Below are 23,049 nucleotides of genomic sequence, written 5' to 3'. Positions count from 1 at the left end.
TATTTTAAAGTCCAATCACTCCTTGTGGAATTTGTGGCATCCGCTGTCATTTTGTGCGCTTTCAAAGCATTTTTGAACCACAGTCAAACATTTTCTTCGTCAGCCTACAAAGTGAGATTTCTTTCAATCTTTTTCCTAAGTTCTATGAGTACATCGTGTTATGAGGGATCTTGGGCTGGTCTAAAAAAGGGAATGAATACTGTGTGCTCATTGTTGTGGTTTTGTTTCATCATGGAGACTTTTGAAATTACAGGGAAAGTCATCTTAGCGGATATTTTGCTCGCTGAGTCTGTGGAGAAACAGGACTAAATCTGAGAGATGTTTACAGAAGCAGCTCTCTCCAATACGACTCGTGCCCTGGCACAAGTTTATGAAGCAGTACCACACAACAGCATGTAGATATGATTTATTGGCCCAGATGTTCAGCTAACTCATATTATAGCCAGAAAGGGTTTCAAAGAAAGACATTGGAAAATATGACTATTTAATCAAATTGATTACTTAAAAGTTATATTAACAATGTTGTGATATCTCTCCATGCAGTTTGATGCTTTCACCCCTAGAGGGAAACAAATCACTTACAAATTTAAGACTTAACACATATTTTGTAATGTTAGTATTTATTACAGACCTTAGCATGACAAATGAATACACATGAATAGCAAAGAAAAGGCTTGACTTTCATTTAGTTCCACTCATTTTATTTCTAAAGATTCATTTGCTCCATATTTTCCTGATTAGTTGACTGTTTTTCTTTGGTCTATAAAACAAGAAATATGGTAAATAAAATGCTTGTGGCAACCTTCAAAAGTTATGTTTATTAATAGCTTGATTTGTTGGATCAAAATTACAAAAGCCATAGCTACTGTATTTGATTTACTGTCATTTAAGACACCAAAAAGAAACACCAAACACGTTTGGACAAGCTCATAGAGAAATAACTAAAACCTACTCTTTAATTGTTTAAATAATTGCTTTTATATTATACATTGCTTCTTTTTTTTATTGACTGATTAATAGCTTGACCAATCTTTACAGATCTAAATAATTGTATAAAATTATAAAAAAAAACGAGTGGTAACATTTATAAGTTAACATCCCTTACATTAGCTTACATACTGAATTGTATATATAAAAAACTATATCATCCAAGTCTAATTATTCGATATGTAAAAATCCCTTCATCTTATAATTTGTCACATTATTTAGATTCCCATACTCTAAGTCAGACTATATTAAGGTTACACATGAGCTTTTCAACTTAACACAGTATCAACAAAACCTATCCCCAAGTGTGTTTTTCACAGACTGCGTCCTCTGAAAAAGGACATCTTATCTCGGTTGTGTTGTTACTCTGGAGGATGTGCACACTCAGCCTTGAGCTTATCCATGCTGTTGTTGAGGCGATACATGCAAAAACACGGCAGCAAAAATGAGGAACAAGCCTGCAGCCACAAGAAGGATATAGCAGGACATGAGTAGCCCGGTCAAGGCCGCATCCGAGGGCAGAAACCACACGTACACCCAGCCCTTGTGAAGGTTGTGGTGAACAAACTCCGGCCCCTCTTCAATCACCAGTGTGTAATAGAAATTAACCGACTTGTAATGAGACAAGGGCTTCTATTGTTGGGAAGAAACTCCTCGTTGGTGGTGGGAGTTAGGAGCATTGTGGATAAGATGGTGGAGGGTAGGGCAGATGGTTTTGTAATTGGAGTGGTTGTAAGGATGGTGACTTGTTGGGTAGCGCCTTCAGTGGTCGCCGATGTTGTGGTGGGCATTGTGGTCTGCATTGTGGTCTGCATTGTGGTGGGCATTGTGGTAGGCATTGTTGTGGGCATTGTGGTGGGCATTGTGGTGGTCATTGTGGTGGGCATTGTGGTGGGCATTGTTGTGGGCATTGTGGTAGGCATTGTGGTGGTTGAAGCAACACCTGGTGTTTGTGTGGTGAAAAAATAACTTTAATTGAGTATCTTAGCATCGCAAAAGTTGAATTCCTCATCCTGCAGAGAGCCAATGGTACGGAGCAGTTGGTACACAGGACTATGACATATCACATCCTGTCCGTCAAGAACAACATGCTCATGTTTTCTTATCCATTTTGCAATACCTCTAATGCTACAAGTACAGTCCCAGGGGTTGCCACCCAGATTAAGAGCCTTCAAAACTGAATTTGACAAGAAAGTATCTCCTGAAAGAGTCTCGAGATGGTTATTCTTCAAATCAACTGTCAAAACCCCTCCAAGGCCCTGAAAGATGTTATCTGGTAGGCTCTTCAACTTATTGTCATCGAGAAGCAGTATACCAAGTGTGGTTAGTCCAGAGAACAGCTTGGGATGTAGATAAAGGAGGTCGTTGGATTTCAATGACAGCTTCTCGAGCTTGGGAAGGCAGCAGAAGAGGTCCGAAGGCAACTCCCTCAGCTTGTCGTTTAAATGGAAGTTCAGCCTCAAAAGTCCTGACATGTTTGCGAACACATTTCCAGGAACAGTGGTGAGATTAGTAGCATACAGATACAAGTCTGTCATATCAGGCATGTGACCCATTAGCTGGTCTGGTAAAGATAATAGCGGGTTGTTGTAAATGGTGAGCTTGGTCAGCTTTGGCATGTTGTAGAAGGTCTTTTCTGGGATAGCCTGAAGTCGGTTGGAGGAGAGGGTGAGGGTCTTAAGGTTCTTCAGTGACCAAAATACCTGAGGGGGAAGGATGGTAATCTGGTTGTGGTGGATCTTTAGCTCCACAAGGTTGACAAGTGTATCAAAAATCCCAGCTTCTAGTTCCTCTAACTCGTTGTTATAGATCATGAGCTGGAGAAGATTAGTCAAGGAGTGGAAGATGGTTGGTGGAAGCTTATTTATGGAGTTCCTGCCAAGGTTCAGGAAGGTGAGTTTGGTCAGTCCATCGAAAACATCTGAAGCAGGACTGGTCAGTTTGTTCCGGCTCAGGTCCAGATCCAGCAAACTTAGCAGTCCTTCAAACATATCCGGAGCTATGGTCTCCAACTGGTTCCCATCTAAATACAGTTGCTCCAGTGTCGCCAACGGACTGAAGACCCGAGCAGAGATGGTAGAGAGATCATTGGACGAGAGCTTGACAGACTTGAGCTGAGGAGCAACGTGGAAGGCATTGGGATGGATAGCATGTAAGTGGCTGTATGTCAGACTGAAACGCAACAGCATGCCCTGGTTAGCCAAGCTCCGTTCATTGATGATGTTCATTTGAGTGCCATTAAGCTGCAGCATGTACGTGTGCACAGGCAGGTTCTGTGGTATATCTGTGATAGCGTCGCCAACACATTTGACGGCACCTTTAAAGTTACACAGGCAGCTGCCGGGGCACAGCATGTTGTAGGCGAGGTGTGGCAGTGTGAAGAGGATGAGTATGGTCCAAAGGGTTCCTGCAATGTTGAAATAAAGACACATTTGCTGCATGAGATTCACTCTGAAATTAAATATGTTAATACCTCAGCAGTAATGATTTTTCATTGTTTTTACAAAAGGCCAACATACAATTCCATCAAGTTTATAGCAAAACATGTAATCCCTGATAAATACATATAAAAATATTGAGGAAAACATTTATAAGTATATGTATTTATCTTAAATGACAATCAAAAGCCAGCTCAAATATTCCACCAACCTCTGAAGAGAGAATCCATTATTGCCTGTTGACAGTATGATGATGTTGCTGTGATGTGTGCTGCTCCTCTCTGCAGGGCCGTCTTATAGAGCTGAGCAGCCTGTCTGTCAAGATCAAGTTCGGCCCACCAAAATAACCGCCCAAAAGTCACCCATCTCAGCACACATCCTTCATACTGCCCGAACCTCAAATGAACCCTGTGTCATAGACATGGAAAATAATAACAATATTTGCTGTAGGCCATGACCCATTTCATTAGGCTTCTATCATTGTGTTTTACTTGACAACTCAGCGTTGAGAATTCTACAAACATTTTGGACCCATTGTAACCTTTTTTGTATATTTACAATTATTCCGTTTTTAAGTGTTGTTTTACTGACAGCATCTGTAAAAGCCAGTTTCATACTGCTGCTTGACGAGGGTGAGTTTTGTTTTGACTTTGGACAGTTTGACTCTCCTTAACCTTATGTGCTAACTTTTTGCGGGAGTTTTTATTTCTATTCTTGGACTGCCTGGAAATGTTGAACTTTTGGCACGTATTATTATTTACTGCTAACTTATGAGTGACATGAGTTGGCTCATTTCCTGTAGACTTATCTCAACAGAATGGCCTGATCCCACTGTGCTGGCACTTGTGGTGGAACTGAAACTGATAACACCCTTCCCTGTATCGGGTCAGTCATGGTGTTATGTGTCATGTGATGCATTTAGTGTGACGGGGCAGATGAACACTTTCACTTAGTTTCAGATTTGTGTAGATTTCACAACTATAGAAGCACTTTTTAAATATGTCACCTCTCAGCGTGTGTGTGTGTTTAGAGACAGATAGAAGGTATTCTGTTTGATTTTGGGAATAATTGTTCTCTCACTGAGATGATGTTCTTCATTTCTTTCCTATCAATGGAAATGTACTTTTGAAGTGCTCAGGGATCAAACAGTTTTTGTGTTATAATCCCTATACCGTAGATATTGGGAAACATTACTGCATTGATTCACTGGCTCAGAGCAAAGTCAACACTTTCTTTAACTGACTCATCTATTTCAAACCTGGACTCTCAAGCTGCAGAAGTGTTTGACACCACGCCTCTCATGGGATGCAACCAACTCCAGGCCTGTTGGCTAACATCGATACAGTAGATAACTAATGAAACTGGACGTGTTTGTGTCTTCTCACTGCTGTAACAACCTATTTCAACCAGCGTCAGGAAATAATAAGGTAGGTTTTGGCATATGATTGGAACAAATGTTTATGATAAACTTGATCATTAACTTTCATAGGAAAGAGAAACAATACATTTAACTACCTAAGGTATATAAGGTTACAGTTGAATCTACAACAATTCATAAAAAGTCAAAGGTTTTTCATTTTTTTCTTTTTATAGTGAATAAGCATGTCAAGAGGAGAAATCATCGTTCTTATTTTGTCTTTGCTGTTTGAGGCTTCACTGAACCAACCATGTGAAAGGGAGACAGACTGTCCCAAAGAAAACCAGGATGTTTTCAGTTCATCTACAACAGAAATCCCAAGCTTCCTGAAACCAGATGTCACCGAGGTTTTTTTTTTGTCAAGCCAGATTGAAACAATCCCCAAAGGAGCCTTTGTTAAAAACCCGCAGCTTGAAAAGCTGGAGTTACTGTCCACCACCACGACATCTATAGAACCGGGAGCTTTTGAAGGTTTGGTAGACCTCAAGCATATTGAGATCTCAAGCACTCCATTAACGTGGATCCCAGTTGGAGTCTTTAAAGACCTCAGCAACCTAGAGAAGATTATCCTAAAGTTTAACAAGCTCCGTAGTCTGGAAAAAGGTTTGTTTGATGGCCTTGACAAATTAACAGAGCTGCAGTTACATGGGAACAACATTGGATCGATTGAAGATGGGACATTTGATGGCCTGGAGAACCTCTTGCTGCTTCATTTGGCTAAAAACAATCTCTCTGCTGTATCAACCCACTGGTTTTCAAATTTGAATAAACTGCTGACACTACGACTTTACGACAATCAGCTGACCTCGGTTCCTGAAGACATTTTCCAGAATTTGCCAAACTTGAAAGAAATTGCCTTGCATGGAAACAAAATAGCAGAATTGTCACCTAATCTATTTCCACATAAAGAAAAACTCAATAAACTGCTTCTGGAGAATAACCTTCTTACAGGTTTGCCTGAAGGATTCTTCGTTGGCTTCCCTCAGCTTAAAACGCTGACCTTACAGAAAAATAAACTGACAAGTCTACCACTTGCGCTTTTTGGAGAAATGCCTAAATTGACAGATTTGAGCCTCAGTCAAAACAGTCTTAGCACCATTCCTAAAGGAGTATTTAGCCCTCTGAAGAAACTCAAGAAGTTAGATCTGTCTAAAAATCAGTTTGTAAAGGTGTATGCTGAGTACTTTGAAGGCCCTGAGAAGCTGGTAGATCTGAATCTACAAAACAACAAGATAAAGTCGCTGGACGCAGATCTGTTTGAAAAGCTACAATCGGTGGTCACACTCAGGCTGGCTCACAATGACCTCCATACTCTTCCAGAGGATATTTTTGAGCCTTTATTAAAACTGAAGAAACTTTACCTCAGTGACAACCCGTGGCGATGTGACTGTAATCTGATTCCTCTTCACCTCTGGATAAAAGCAAACTCTGACAAGATTGTGTCTGCTGCTGTCTGTGAGTATCCAGAACATCTAAAAGGGCAGAATATTAAATCATTAACAGAGGATCAATTTATTTGCCCCACCCTTCCCCCCACTACCACAACATTTCCCACTACAGAACCAACAACCATCGTTACTACCACAACACCAATTCTAACAACACCTACCACCACTTTACCAACCACCACTCCCACCACTACACTCCCAACTACAGGACTAACTAGCACAACACCAACAACCACCTTTTCAACCAAAACTATAACAACAACCCCCGTCTTAACCACAACAATACCAACAACTACGATTCTGCAAACAACTACACCCACAACCACAACAACTACCACAACCACTATTACGACAACAATACCCACAACTATGACAACAACCACAACCACCATAATGACAACCCTACCTACAACAACCACAACCACTATTATGACAGCTATGTTGACAACTGTACCTACTACTACGACAACAACCGCACCCACAACCACCATTACGACAACCACTTTTCCACCCACCACCACCACCACAACAACTATGTCCAAATCTCAGATGATGATCTACACCACACTGCTGGTGGTGGTGATCACTTGCACACTGGTGCTGGCGAGGTTTACCCTGTCCCTCTTCCGACTGCTGCAGCGCAGGGAGAGTAAGAACCAGAGGGTTGAACTAACCCAATTCTCCTAGAGGAGGGAGGTCATCCTCGGGCCTCTGCATAAGGCAGCAACTGGATGAATGTAAACAACAACTGCCCCTTGAGAGAAAGCTCATTTGTTTGGTGCAAAAGATGGTAAATGAGCACATGTGGAACCATATGATCTGCCAAGGCATTCTTAGGTAATAAAATGAGCCCTCTACTTGTTTATATAATGTATGTGTGTATATAACATATTAACATCAATAAAATATTAAATACAAATATAACGAAAAGTTATGCCATACATTCCCAATGTTAACCTATTGATCACATGCTCTAGCAGGATGTTTATCAATGAAACAAGGAAATGTATCATCATGAAAGTCTTTGATTGTAAAGGATTTTTGAGAGAAAAAAAGAATTCATAAAAACATGTTATATGGTTAATAAATAGTAAAGTTGTCAAAAGAAAAAATCTTCCTGGAAATTTGTTTTACTGCACTCAGGTACAAAAAAAACACCCTCTTACAGCAGGGGGAGACAGAGATCCATGAAATGATGTTCCATTCACAGATAACAGAATTTTAGGAAACTTGATCTCAGACAATCTATGTGTCTGCAAGTTAGATGAAATTGGAATCAATTGGAATGAAATGTATAGTTGTTTCTTTTAGAGTTAAGCAATAAAGCTTTATTTTGTGTTACAGTAGAAATCTTGATAGCTGCAAACTGTATTGCACTGCGTCCATAAGGACACAACGGATCTTTACAGCTAAACAAATGAATCCCAGAGGTGAACTCATTATGTGGCAGAGTGAAAGACAGTGTGCAGGCTCCGGGTGTGTGTTTGGTACGGTTGTCTACCTGATAACTAAAGGTTAAATACATTAATTAGGCCTTGTATTAGATAGTAGCACAGAAAGAGAACAGTAGGGCAGATTCATTAACCTGTCTGTGTGAACATATCTTTGAGTTTGTGCACGTGTGTAAGTGGTAATAACAGAATTAAAAACTAAAATTCATTTTAAATGTCTGCTTTCTGTTTGCTCTTATAAAATTGGGCTAATAATTAATTAAGTATTTATGAGGTTAAGGGTCAACTTTCACTTAATTGTGTGTATTTCATAAACTTCAAACTGCAAAATATCTACTTTGTATATTAAAAACTAAAATGTAGCTACAAGGAAAAACTTAAACCTAAGCAAAAAAGAAACTTGATAATGTTTAGATGGATAGATGTGAAGGTCTTCCACTAGAGGGCATTTCTCTGGTGGATAAAACAGCACCTAAAAAAAAAAAAGACTACAAAAAAATCATGTGACATAGACAGGAAAATGTGGTTCAAGTAAAACATATTCGTAAATATTTAATCTGATGGGATCCAATCTTAGACTACTACTTCAGAGGAGTGTTCTGAGAAGGAAAAACATTTTATGAGGTTGTGCCAGAAAGTAAGGCTTGTGATTGAAGAGACTGAATGAAGCTAACAAATGCTTTATCAGATTCACCTCGGGGCTATTTGAAGTGCCCCACACACAGATTTAGAGGGATGACTCATATTACATTAGATATGGCTGATGCTGTAAGTGATAAATGATAAATAAAGGGGACAGTGTGTTACCACCTGTTATATCAAATTCTTAATCATATGTACATGTCTTCTTGACCAATCACTGATAGTACACAATCTAACAGATGTCCGGCACTGATGAAGAACAACGTGCTGCACAACTCAACTAAAGAGTTTCGTCCCGCTCTGAATTGCAGCTGAGTGTAATGCACGGTTTGCTATTGTTAAGACCTCTCCTGGGATGTGGCATCACAAAGCTATTCTTGTCTTGAAATGGAATAAGCAGTCTGATGTCTTCATTATTTATCCAGATTTGAGTGACTCGTGCATTTCAGTCCACTCTACATGTTTCTGTGTCTCTGTGATTTCAGATAAAGCAGTTTCTGAGACTTTGCAATTGTCTGTAAAGGGAAAAAAGGGGATGCTGTTAAAATCATCTAATCTAATTGAAAATGAGTACCCACTCTCAATCCTACCTTGTAATACTGGAGCAGATTTTCTCATAATCCAAAAATATATTCATAATTAGAAATAAAACCTCACGATTCAGACGTTCAAATGTATCTGGCACAAAACAACACCTGAAATCAAGGTCAGTTATATCTAACAAGCTAACATATGACCTCGCCACGATGTAATGTGATGTGACTGGAGCTATGTATTTGCTGAGTACAGAGTTAAATGCCCTGCTCTGAAGGTTATCTTGATTTAAATGTTTCCCAAGCAATGCGACTGAGCCTCTACATGGGTTTACATTTGAGAATAAGCAGTTGCCCCTCTTTTGTCCACAGAAACATACAATGAGATAGAGGGCAAAGGATAAGATTCTTGCTCATAAACACGGTGAAAGGTCACAGGGTTGTTGTTCAGATTAAACTTTTTTCACTGTTTCTAAAAGCCTTGCTGAAGGATATAAGTATAGGCAACATGCTGAATCCTTTCTATTATAAGACATGCTCAATTCAGCAAATTTTAACTTCTCATTTTATACTTCTTTGGTTTTACAGTTCTACAGTTTTCAATGAGCTAAACGATCTTCTTACAGAAGCAAAAATAACTTGTCATATCATTTGAAACCTCTGTTTAGGGAGGGATAAGTCAGCAAGTCCTGCTAATGACCCTGAAATGGAGCTGAGGAAGTAATCGTGTGTGAAAAGGGCAATGTGCTGATGAACATAAGAGGCCATAAAATAAAGGGGAACCCATTATAGCCAAACTAAGGCATTTCAACTGGAAAATAGCTTGCAGTAACCAGGCGGATTTTCAGAAGGAATCGTACATCTGATTAATGACCAACTCTCCTGACTGTAGACTTTGCACAAACTTCAAATGTAGGAATCTCGACTGCATCATTTGTGGTAGTGGGGGACTGCGTTCGCGCTCTCCCCTGATATATTGAACATTAACAATGGAAGATGCATCTAATGCAAACATGTTGTATGCCTCTGAATCTCAAGTGGTTCATCAATATAGTTCTGAGAAGTTGATGACTTTTAGTGGCAGTAGGAATTAATTTGACCTAACTTGTGTGCATCTAGGCCTATTTCATAACAAGCAGAGGAAGTAGGCTACCTGTGACAATATTACTTATATATCCACACATTCATTTTGATAAAACAAATAAACATTAAGATAATCCTGCTGTAATTAACTAACAATCACAGAAACTGTGTCTCTGTTGTTAGAAAAACCGCTATGGAAGTAAACTGTCCATCACTTAATAATCTGAGAATAATTTATTGTCCTTTGCCATTTTCCAGAGACAGAAAATGAATACATGCACTGGGTATGGTGGCTCAAGGGAGCTGTTTCAGTTTGTCTCCAAAGGCATACTGCCCCAAGAGTTGAAATTGAAAATGGTCTTTACATTAGTCGGGGGTCGTCAGTATACTCAATACTAGAAAGGAACAGGTTGGTAACCATTTGATTAAAACCTGTTAAGCCCCAAGGACCACCTCGGCGGGTCCTTTTTTTTTTTTTCACGACACTGTGTCTCAGGGGATCTTAATATTTTAGAGCCTATTAATGTGTTATACCAGATTAACAGCCATAATCTCAGCTAACTGACGATACAATCATTTTGACCAAAACAAAACAAGTCTCATAAGAAGCATCTAAATGACCCCTGAGCGAAAAATGCTAACGCACTTTGGCACAGAACTCAAGATAAAATATACCCTTATTACTTATTGTAGCTGCACATACAAGATATCCAATTAAAGCTGAGGTTTTTATTTAGGTATATATATCATCAATTAGTGATCCGAACTCCAGACAGGGGAAGCAAACACAGACATCACAACACGTACCTTTACGGAGCTTTTACGGGAGATCGTCTCACCGTACAGTAGCTGTCAATCAGATCAAAAGACTTGTTCAATGGCATTAAAACGAGAAAAAACGCGGCTAAATCTCTCTAAAAAGGTCAGATTTCACTTGTTTTGCATCAATCTTGATACAGGGTACTTATTATATGTTGTAGTTTGGATTCCTAAAGCTTTTAGTCTACCATCCCATCATTCAAGGTTGGTTTTCACTATAAGTAAGTTTTTTGGGACGGACGGATACAATAATTTAATTTTTTTTACTTTGTTCAATCTGAATTTACTTTAAAATAAAAACATCTATATTGATTCTGACACTTCTACAACCAACTCACAGGTGTAACCTTGCTTTGAGAAAAAAGATTATTAATTTAACCCTTTTAGAAGGGAAGATATGGTCATTTGTTCTGGGAATGTCATTTTTGAGCCTGAGACCTGAAAAACAGGTTCGGGGCTTAACAGTTAAAGAAGCCTGTTCCTCCTGTTGGACGTGGATAACTGGTTGGAAACACAAGTATCATTATAATGATATAACAGACTCTCCTTCAGTTTCCCGTCAGAGAACTTGGACATTTAGACAAGATATTATTGAAAACATCAGGCAAAACTCAAATAATACAACCCAGTCTCATGGCATTTTGTGTTAAGGCACACCAGGCCGAAATCGGCCGTTTTCGTTAGTCGGACGACGAAGCAAACTCAATTTGGTTTGTCCCGCACCGTCGGCCGTGACACGCCTTATTTGGCCTTTCATGGCCGACGCACGGCCGATTCAACATTTTGAATCGGCCGTGCGTCGGCCACAGGCAGTCGGACAAAGAAATCACTCTGATTGGCTGTTCAGCTAGCGAATCAATGCATGAGAAGCGAAACGGTTGCTTGAGAATGTCTTCCACAAGCAACACTCCAATGGCTGATAGTTCCAGTACCGCACGAAACATGTTTTCGATGGACGAGAGTGAAAATTGAACGCACACTCTATTTGTTGTTTGTTTATATCACGTAGTCTGTTCTTCTTCTGTTCTGTCTTCCGGTTGTTACCTTTTTTGAATGACGAATACACATTACCGCCGCCTGCTGCAAAGGAGAGTTATTGCCACTCACACATGCGCAGATCGTACGTGCTCAGCTGAAGTCTTTGCGGTGTATTCCAGTGCGACACATGGCCAAGATGCAGGAGAACACGCCGACGCAACAGTCGGCGTCAGCGTCGGCGAGTTCTCTGGTGACTGCTTGGTAGGTCAGGACCTTTATAGTCATGAAATGTAATCTATTGATTCATCTGTTTCCTGTTATTTTTATTTTGAAATTCAGTTCCCGACGGACGCCAAAAAAGCCTGAGATTATGGAATTAAACCAATAAATAAAAGCAAGCAAGGATAATTGTGTGTTATTGGTGAGTAAATAACAGTGTGTTATTTTGAAAAGAATAACAAATTAGAAGGAAAAAAAGATTTAAAAAATACAGATTTCAGTATTCTGAGGCTCTGAGCCACATTTATTTTCCTCACAGATGGCAACAAAAGTCTGAAACTATACAATTTAAAATAAAAGCAATAATTGTAGCTTAACATTGAGTAAGAACACAGCTTCCGGTCTTCAACGACCCGACCGGAGTAAAAGACGTGCTGCAGGCACGAAACACATTACCAGTAGAAATACATTGCTTTTAAAATCCTTCTGTGTGACACGAAAAAAAGGGGATAATCATGTTGGTGAACACGAATCAATCAATTTCGTGACTATAACACGAAATGCCATGAGACTGGGCTGAATAATAATGGTTAGCCCTAATACACAAGTGTGTCCTTTATATTAAAGCCAGGCTTTACTAAATAAATGATGTATTTTGCCTTTATAGAAGACCTTTACGTTTTTGGCACCATCAGTTAGCATGGTTTGTCTGTGAAACGCTGTCCCATCTCGAACCATACAACTTATACTTACCTGGCAGGGGGTCTCCATGATCACTAAGGTGGATCCCTATATGGCTGCGCTGACCTGTACGAATCCCTCAAATATAGGAATCTCGACTGCATAATTTGTGGTAGTGGGGGAATGCGTTTGCGCTCTCCCCTGATTAATTGTAAAAATGAACAATGGAAAAACTCTCTGAGATGTTGATGACTTTTAATGGCAGCAAGAAATGTATTCGACCTGACTTACTTGTGTGCAACCATTTAATAACAAGCAGAGGAAGTATCTGTGACAATATTACTTATCACATTCATTTTGATAAAAAACACATTTACATCCAGAGATTCCTGCTGTAATCATCTAACTCTGTGTCTCTGTTGATAATAGAAAAGCTATGGATATAAACTGTCCGTCACTGAATAATCTGTGAATGATACACCAGCAAACGAGCGACGAAGTAGTCAACTCAGTTGACAGCGAAAAACACACAAATGAATACTGTCTGGTATTAATAAAAGACACAATGCAAACAAATTCCCGAAGAAAAATAGCTTATTATGTCTTGTTAATACTGTACAGTGACAGTCTCGGGCAGCCGCTTTTTCTCTATGCTCGGACAGCCCGCCCACTCCAAACACTCCATTGGACAGTATGACTGTATGTTGGAGTGATGAGGCCAGAGTTGAGATCTTTACAATTTTTTTAACGTATTATAGGCAATCTTGAAACTTCAATTAATCTTAATTTAACAAATAACAATAACATGTGTCCAGGGCCGGCCCTAGACCTTTGAGGGCCCTAAACAAGCTTTGGCTTGGGGGCCCACCTTACTCTAGCGCGTTCTCACTACACACAACACGGAACCAACTCTTGTCTTATGATGTTAGCATAAACACACATATGTGACCTGCTCTATCGAAATCAGTCGCATTGACCCGAAGACACATTTTGAGTTGTATACACTGCTGGAAAGAGGATATTCCTAGCTTTCTAATGATATCAGGATTGTTTATGTACTCCAAATATTAAGCGAAATATGTCACATTATATAATGACTGTCACAGAGTCATCATTTTGAGAAAAAGGCCTTCAAAGTTTTCTCTTCTCTGGAATCCATCGATCTGATTCATTATTAGCGGAGCAAATGTTCAAAATACTACGGAGGGAAGATATTTTTGTTTGGATTACTGGTCTGGGAAAAGCTCGGGAGTGTGTGTGTACTTTTGTGTTTGTGTAATTTTGCGTTCGTGTGTATTGCGTTTGTTTCCCGGGGAAAAACCCTCACGAGAAACACCGGCTGTTGTTATGCCTGCTGTGACGTCAAGTTACTCCGTTCTCCGCTTGTAATTATGCCGTTACAAGCTTCAAAGTTGTATTTATCATCTGAATTTGCCGAAACAAGTTTAATATTCTGAAAGTCAAGACTTTGTTTAATTGAAATCAGATGAAAACAAACTGTAACGGACCCTTCCGTGTTATTTATGATTACTCTACGCTTACATTCATAATGTCAGCCGGAGGGAGGGGGGGCGGCGCTGCGGAAGAGCAGATTGCCTCTCATCTTCCCTTTACAGGCTTAAAGAATGTATTTATCGTGTGAGTTTGGAAATAAAGTTTCATATTCTGAAAGCCAAGACTTTGTTTGTCTAAAATCAAACAACACACCCGAACCCCGAAAAAATAGTTTTTTACGCAAATCCACGTTTATTTTGAAATGAGCCGTTGCGACTTCCAACTGATTTCGATAGAGCGGGTCGCATATGTGACCTGCTCCATCAAAGTCAGTTGCATTGACCCGAATACACATTTTGAGTTGTAAACACTGTTGGAAAGAGAAGATTCATAGCTTTCTAATGATATCAGGATTGTTTATGTACTCCAAATATTAAGCGAAATATGTCACATTATATAATGACTGTCACCGAGTCATCATTTTGAGAAAAAGGCCTTCAAAGTTTTCTCTTCTCTGGAATCCATCGATCTGATTGATTATTAGCAAATGATCAAAATACTACGGAGGGAAGATATTTTCGTTTGGATTACTGGTCTGGGAAAAGCTCGGGAGTGTGTGTGTGTTTATACGTGTGTGTTTGTGTAATTTTGCGTTTGTGTGTATTGCGTTTGTTTCCCGGGGAAAACCCTCACGAGAAACACCGGCTGTTGTTATGCCTGCTGTGACGTCAAGTTACTCCGTTCTCCGCTTGTAATTATGCCGTTACAAGCTTCAAAGTTGTATTTATCATCTGAATTTGCCTAAACAAGTTTAATATTCTGAAAGTCAAGACTTTGTTTAATTGAAATCAGATGAAAACAAACTGTAACGGACCCTGCCGTGTTATTTATGATTACTCTACACTTACATTCATAATGTCAGCCGGAGGGAGGGGGGGCGGCGCTGCGGAAGAGCAGATTGCCAGTCATCTTCCCTTTACAAGCTTAAAGAATGTATTTATCGTGTGAGTTTGGAAATAAAGTTTCATATTCTGAAAGCCAAGACTTTGTTTGTTTAAAATCAAACAAAACACCCGAACCCCGAAAAAATAGTTTTTTACGCAAATCCACGTTTATTTTGAAATGAGCGACTTCCAACTGATTTCGATAGAGCGGGTCACATATGTGACCTGCTCCATCAAAGTCAGTTGCATTGACCCGAATACACATTTTGAATTGTATACACTGTTTGAAAGAGAAGATTCCTAGCTTTCTAATGATATCAGGATTGTTTTTGTGCTCCGAATATTAAGCAAAATATGTCACATTATATAATTATACAAAATCAGATTTACTCACGACTGTTTCCACTCGGACATTAATACAGCTACACCATTGTTTGGTTTCCATGGTAGCGCGTCTCTTTAGTAGCGCGCAACTGAAAATCTGAGAGGGTGAGGAAGATAGTCACAGAAAACTGAACAAGAATTGACAACTTGACCCTCTGCTCACTCCTTTCCTGCAAAGTACAGGTCCAGCCCACACATATGCTCCATCAAGGATGGTGCTACAGGCATTGCACTTACAACTACAATAATGGCCTGTCCACACGGCGGCGTGCGTTATCGTTTGCCGGCGGGGGGGGGGGCTGAAACTCGACCAACAACCAATCACATGAATCTCCCGCCCCGGACGCACAAGCACGCGGTTTGATTGGCTTGTACTGGCATATGATTTGATTGGCTGACGCTTCTGCCGAAGCTTCAAAAGTTGAACATTGCTCAACTTTCTTCCCCAGCAACGCGAGCAAATCTACGCTTCGCTCGCCGCCATTTGGACGGGCCGTAAGTATGTAAATGTTAATCTAACGCTCCGGCGATCCACTAGAACCCCCCACCCCCTGCGGTGGTTTTGAAATGCTCCCGATTTCTGAGGTCTCAAGGTTGGCAAGTATGGTTAGGGTTCATTGTCTTTTTACATTTAAATGTGGTGTAAATACTTGTCTCTATTCTTTTTTAATACTAATTTTTTTTTTTTTAATGTGTGTTTGCGGGAAAAAACGGGAGTACCCGGCGTAAACCCGTACTGGCTTGGGAGCATCATGCCGCCTCTTCATTTATAAATATAAATGATCAATACATCTCACATTATATTGATCATTTATATTTATAAACAAATAATTGAGCTAAAGCTGTTTAGAAGGGAGGGGGTAATGCTTGGTTGCTGTAGCAGAATGACGTTAGCAGGCTGCATACATAGCTTGACTGGCTGCCGTTACAGTCTGAGTTGAGGGCATCCACTGATGCGGCAATGATACAACCAGTCACTAAAGCGCTGATACCAACTTGCAGAGCAAAACTTGGTAGACCTTTAGAACCATAATGCCACACACTTCTGGTCTCATCCTCATCAAGTGAAGACTTTGGGAGGCTCTCAATGCTCTGGTCTGTAGGAGTCGTCTCAATAGAGCTTGTATCGCTCTGGTCTTCAGGAGTTATCTCAATAGAGCTGGTATCGCTCTGGTATTCAGGAGTTATCTCAATAGAGCTTGTATCACTCTGGTATTCAGGAGTTATCTCAATAGAGCTTGTATCACTCTGGTATTCAGGAGTTATCTCAATAGAGCTTGTATCAATCTGGTCTCCAGGAGTCGTCTCAATAGAGCTTGTATCACTCTGGTCTTCAGGAGTCGTCTCAATAGAGCTTGTATCGCTCTGGTCTTCAGGAGTCGTCTCAATAAAGCTTGCATCACTCTGGTATTCAGGAGTTATCTCAATAGAGCTTGTATCACTCTGGTCTTCAGGAGTCGTCTTAATAGAGCTTGTATCGCTCTGGTCTTCAGGAGTCGTCTCAATAAAACTTGTATCGCTCTGGTATTCAGGAGTTATCTCAATAGAGCTTGTATCACTCTGGTCTTCAGGAGTTATCTCAATAGAGCTTGTATCACTCTGGTCTTCAGGAGTCGTCTTAATAGAGCTTGTATCGCTCTGGTCTTCAGGAGTCGTCTCAATAAAGCTTGTATCGCTCTGGTATTCAGGAGTTATCTCAATAGAGCTTGTATCACTCTGGTCTTCAGGAGTTATCTCAATAGAGCTTGTATCGCTCTGGTCTTCAGGAGTCGTCTCAATAGAGCTTGTATCGCTCTGGTATTCAGGAGTTAACTCAATAGAGCTTGTATCGCTCTGGTCTTCAGGAGTCGTCTCAATAGAGCTTGTATCACTCTGGTCTTCGCTTGGGAGAATGCTAAGCTCCTCATTTACCTGCTGCTGCCAAGCAATCTGTTGATGAGCCCCCACCAGTTGTTGCTGAACATCTTGCAGAGCTGTCTTCAAGTTTTCATTCTGCTCATTCAGAAGTACTTCCCTTTTCTGATGATCATGCCCCAGCTGTACATTCTCAGCCTGTGTTTGCTCTGTCAGAGATTCAAATTCCTTTGTAATAACTGCAATCCTCTCTCTGAGAGCCAACTTCTCTGTTTCCAGCAGTTGCTGATTCTCAGCCTTCTCAGTTTGATCCAATGTAAATAACTCCTGATTGACCAGGATTAGTTCTTTAGCATCCTTCAGTTGGTCCTTATAATCTTCCTTTTCTGTCTTCAGGTTTTTGTTCTCTTCGTATTGTTTTACTGTCAGAGACTGCATTTGAGCCAGCTCATCTGCATTGCTGTTTTTCTCCTCAATAAGAACGCCGATATTATCCTGAAGACCAAGCACTTTAAGCCTCAATGCATCTGTCACTGTCTGTTGTTCATTTCTCAGAGATTCAAGTTCAGCATCTTGCAGAGCTGTCTTCAAGTTTTCATTCTGCTCATTCAGAAGTACTTCCCTGTTCTGATGATCATGCCCCAACTGTACATTCTTACATTCAAAATCCTTTGTAAGAACTGCAATCCTCTCTCTGAGAGCCAACTTCTCGGTTTCCAGCAGTTGCTGATTCTCAGCCTTCTTAGCTTGATCCAATATAAATAACTCCCTGCTTTCTCTTAACTCCAACTGAAGCGAGGCAGTCACAGATGCCAACATCTGCTTTCCTGCAATATCTCCTTCATTTGTTCTTATTTGCTCTTCCTGAATCAAGATTTTCTTTTTTGCCAGTTGGTCCTGAAGATCATGCATAGATGTTTTCATGTTTTCATTTTCCCCACTCTCTTTTACTGTCAGAGACGAAAGTCGAGCCATCTCCTTTGCATTGTATTCACTCTTAGCATTCAGAGAGTCAATATTATCCTGAAGACCAAGCCGTTCAAGCCTCAGCTTTTCTATCTCTGCTCTCACAGAGTCAAGTTCAGCAGTAATGTTGGCATTCGTCTCACTCAAAGCCAATCTCTCCTCTTCTAGCTTTCTTGTGTTTTGGATATTTGTCTCACTGCTTTCTCTTAACTCCAACTGAAACGAGGCGGTCACAGATGCCAACATCTGCTTTCCTGCCATTTCCCCTTCATTTGTTCTTTTTAGCTCTTCCTGAATCAAGATTTTATTTTTTGCCAGTTGGTCCTGAAGATCATGAATAGCTGTTTTCATGTTTTCCTCTCTCTCTTTTACTGTCAGAGACTGAAGTCGAGCCATCTCCTTTGCATTGTATTCACTCTTAGCATTCAGAGAGTCGATATTATTCTGAAGACCAAGCACTTCAAGCCTCAACGCATCTGTCACTGTCTGTTGTTCATTTCTCAGAGATTCAAGTTTACCCAAATTCTCCTCCTCTGACTTTCTCATGTTTGCGTCATAACACTCCCTGCTTTCTCTTAACTCCAACTGAAGCGAGGCAGTCACAGATGCCAACATCTGCTTTCCTGCAATTTCTCCTTCATTTGTTCTTTTTAGCTCTTCCTGAATCAAGATTTTATTTTTTGCCAGTTGGTCCTGAAGATCATGCATAGATTTTTTAATTTCTTCATTTTCCTCTCTCTCTTTTACTGTCAGAGACGGAAGTCGAGCCATCTCCTTTGCATTGTATTCACTCTTAGCATTCAGAGAGTTAATATTATCCTGAAGGCCAAGCCGTTCAAGCCTCAACTTTTCTATCTCTGCTCTCACAGAGTCAAGTTCAGCAGTAAGGTTGGCATTCGCCTCACTCAAAGCCAATCTCTCCTCTTCTAGCTTTCTTGTGTTTTGGATATTTGTCTCACTGCTTTCTCTTAACTCCAACTGAAACAAGGCGGTCACAGATGCCAACATCTGCTTTCCTGCAATTTCTCCTTCATTTGTTCTTTTTAGCTCTTCCTGAATCAAGATTTTCTTTTTTGCCAGTTGGTCCTGAAGATCATGCATAGCTGTTTTCATGTTTTCATGAGGTCGAGCCATTTCCTTTGCATTGTATTCACTCTTAGCATTCAGAGAGTCATTTTCCAGTTTTGTTAAATGCCTAGAACTTTCCTCCCTCACGTCACTTAACTTCAAGTTAAGTGACGTTATAATTAATTCCAACAGCTCATATACCCTCTTATTATCAGCCCTGATCTTGGCCATATTTTTTTCCGCATTTTTCAACAGTGTAGTAATATCGCACTGTTGAATGTCGAATATGCTTAGCTTTTGATTGAACCTTTCCTGACTCGTACTGGGATCTCCTCCTCTCTTTATCTCTTTATGAGAGTGCAGGAATGTAATTGTGTCTACCAGGACTTCTTCCTGCTTATGAACCCTTTCTGCGTAATATTTCGCTACGCTTGCTTTTTCCAGAGTCCCAACTCGGTAAATCATGTCCACAATTCGTTCACACGCTTTTTCAGGAACCCTTTGTGCTGGCCCCAGAGGCTCTTCAGGCATATATAGACTCTGGTCCTTTTTTTCGCAAACACACAGGGCATCCTGGGTAGAATCTTGAGACATCTGATTTCTTTCCATTATGTCTCTGATAGTGCTCAAACCCCTTCCAATAACAATAAATTGTTTTAAAAAACCCATGCAGTTAAAGGTAATTCTGGTTATGGTCTGTTGGTCTATCTAATAAGAAGGAAGTTGGCGTGAAGTCATTCCATGGCGTTACTTTGCTCATCGTTTGATGTCATGCCATTCCATTGCATGGCGTGATGTCATGGCATTCTACTACATGCCTCGCATCACGTGATGATAGTGCATTCCAACACAGTCTCACTCCCTGAACGTCTAGAAGCCACGCTTGGTCAGGGTCCTATGGCGTGCAGTTGTGTCTCCTTCAGCTTCATAAACGGACGCAAAGAGCTTTCAACTGATTGCAATGTATTCCCATCGGCGGCGGTATTTGATGCTCAGGGAAGCACCGCATCGGTCTATGTCAACGGAACTTAAAGGCAATGTGAGCGTCCATTCCCATTAGATAACGGAGGATTTTACACCCGGAAGTAAGTATTCTCTTTACTGTCGATTGATTTTACTGTGATATCTGCACTACTCATCAACTCAAAAACACCAGATTATCCTTGTTAATTACACAACATTGATTGGTTTAAATTGTGTACAATACTTTTGTATTTTTCCCCTTCGATTCGGAGAAACAAATATTTTTTCGGAATTTAGGATGGCAGAAGACACTACACTACCCAGAATCCTCAGCTATCATTTGGGACTACACCATCTGCTTTGCTAATAAATATTTACTGTGAATGTATGCAAATATTTTTATTATTATGCATTTAGCTGACGCTTTTATCCAAAGCGACTTACAATAAGTGCGTTTGACCAACAAGATACAAACTAAAAGAAAACAGAATCATATAAGTACATCAGGTTTCGTAGAGCTAAAACATTTCAAGTGCTACTCAACTGGTTTTAGATAAGCCAGCCCTTTATTAGTATATAAGTGCTTTGTTAGCAATTCTTTGTTGGTAATTCTATCGATCGAAGTGAAGTCGAAAGAGATGAGTTTTCAGTCTCCCCCGGAAGATGTGCAAGCTATCTGCTGTCCTGATTTCAATGGGGAGCTCATTCCACCATTTTGGAACCAGGATAGAAACCCACGTGTTTTTGCTGATGGGAACTTGGGTTCCCCTCGCAGTGCAGGTGCGGCGAGCTGTTTGGCTGATGCAGAGCGGAGTGCACATGCTGGGGTGTAAAGTTTAACCATGTCCTGGATGTAGGAAGGGCCAGATCCATTCGCCTAACCCTAACATGTCACCCATTGAGCATGTTTGGGATGCTCTGGATCGGCGTATACGACAGCGTGTTCCAGTTCCTGCCAATATCCAGCAACTTCGCACAGCCATTGAAGAGGAGTGGACCAACATTCCACAGGCCACAATCAACAACCTGATCAACTCTATGTGAAGGAGATGTGTTACACTGCGTGAGGCAAATGGTGGTCACACCAGATACTGACTGGTTTTCGGACCCCCCCCAGAACCCCCCAATAAAGCAAAACTGCACGTTTCAGAGTGGCCTTTTATTGTGGCCAGCCTAAGGCACACCTGTGCAATAATCATGCTGTCTAATCAGTATCTTGATATGCCACACCTGTGAGGTGGGATGGATTATCTCGGCAAAGGAGAAGTGCTCACTATCAAAGATTTTTTCAGATTTGTGAACAATATTTGAGAGAAATTGTTATTTTGTGTATATAGAAAATGTTTTAGATCTTTGAGTTCATCTCATGAAAAATGGGAGCAAAAACAAAAGTGTTGCATTTATATTTTTTTTCAGTGTAGTATATTCTTTCTTTGTGAAATGATAAGAAAACTCAGGGAACCCGGAGGTTCACTTCTTTGTCCTCAGAATAAAAATCTCAAGGCAAAACTCGATAAAAGAAATCTTCGATGCAGATGGGCATTTCTTTAGAATTTCTGTAACCAGCATTTAAGCACTCAAAAACATTTTTGATAGAAAAGGAACAACTTCACAGCAACCTTTGTGATTGTTGTCAAGGAAGGTCATTCTTGGAAATTGTTAAGTGAAAAAAAGTGTTTGTGAATTTCCCTCAAACTCTTGTTACGACTGTTGCTCAGAAGTCTTTGGGTCCTTCTCACTTCGGTTAAATGGAATCCTTGCTTCCCTCACTTACGTCGTTTCCCTGCGACTAGTCCATCCCACCAGGGAAGCATAGAGAGACGCAACGAAACCACGAGAAGCAAGGAAATGAGTTTTAAGAGCAATGGGACGTCCTTTCCTCCGGAGCGTCATGTGAAGCGACGTCCGTTTGTGATGACACTGCACAGCTGATCGTCTGACAGCAGCTCTGTCGCCGTTATTTTCACAAACACCCCCGCAACACATTTACTGAAACAAACATTTGTATCATCAGTTGTAGACCCAAATAAATAAAATCAAATAAGAACTCATTCTCAAAAAAGATAAACGCCATTCTTAAAATGTATAAACGAACATTAGTTGGATTAATATTGATTAGAGTGCACAATAGAAATAAAATAATTGAGAGAAGAAAAAGAGATATGTTATCTATCAAAACCCAGTTAGATTAACATTCATTGGATTGCACACTTTGTTTGTTTGTTTCGATATGTAGCAAATTAACATTTTAAATAGCACTTAATGACTGACTGAATGGAAATTACAATACATGAAAATGTAAAACGAAAAAAGCGATCATGAAAATGTTTCCAAAAAATGAATAAAATGATTTTTGATCACTTTGTTGTTCAGATATATCACATATTTGTAACTAAATTATACATGAATTGAAACAAAACACGGTATAAACTGAGGAGTGACTCACTTGAGGTTCATGTATTTTCTTCCCTCCGCTGGGAAACTGCTCTCATGTCAAGAAGCATCAGATCAGTGTATGCACTGCATCGTCCAATCAGTGAGCGATACACAGTAAGGGGGCGGGGCGAGTGTGTGAGGATTTCATCGAAGGATGGTCTGGTGGTTCCTCGATTATAGCTCCTCCATTATCGCTCCTCGCTCCTCGGTCCTCCGGCAAAAATAAGGCCATTGGGACGCTACT

At 40.3% G+C, this 23,049-nt stretch overlaps 2 protein-coding genes across 2 annotated transcripts; one reads left to right on the top strand and one right to left on the bottom strand.

Moving 5' to 3' along the window:
* Window positions 1–603: 603 nt before the first annotated feature.
* On the bottom strand, window positions 604–22,829 carry LOC307019678 (uncharacterized protein). Its single transcript, XM_079650726.1, has 4 exons — window positions 22,816–22,829; window positions 3,637–3,833; window positions 1,968–3,394; window positions 604–1,620 (listed from the first exon to the last, which is right to left on the bottom strand). Exons 1-4 carry the CDS (start codon window positions 22,824–22,826, stop codon window positions 1,384–1,386), a joined length of 1,872 nt encoding a protein of 623 aa, XP_079506852.1. The 5' UTR covers window positions 22,827–22,829; the 3' UTR covers window positions 604–1,383.
* On the top strand, window positions 4,428–7,402 carry LOC307015206 (uncharacterized protein). The gene is made up of 2 exons (XM_079643684.1): window positions 4,428–4,852; window positions 5,019–7,402. Exon 2 carries the CDS (start codon window positions 5,028–5,030, stop codon window positions 6,975–6,977), a length of 1,950 nt encoding a protein of 649 aa, XP_079499810.1. The 5' UTR covers window positions 4,428–4,852; window positions 5,019–5,027; the 3' UTR covers window positions 6,978–7,402.
* Window positions 22,830–23,049: the final 220 nt, after the last annotated feature.

This window comes from Notothenia rossii, assembly GCF_949606895.1.
Source record: "Notothenia rossii genome assembly, chromosome: 1".
In the NCBI taxonomy this organism is placed as follows: domain Eukaryota; kingdom Metazoa; phylum Chordata; class Actinopteri; order Perciformes; family Nototheniidae; genus Notothenia; species Notothenia rossii.
The sequence above is the reverse complement of the archived record's forward strand: the minus strand, read 5'-3'. Positions and strand labels throughout refer to the sequence as shown.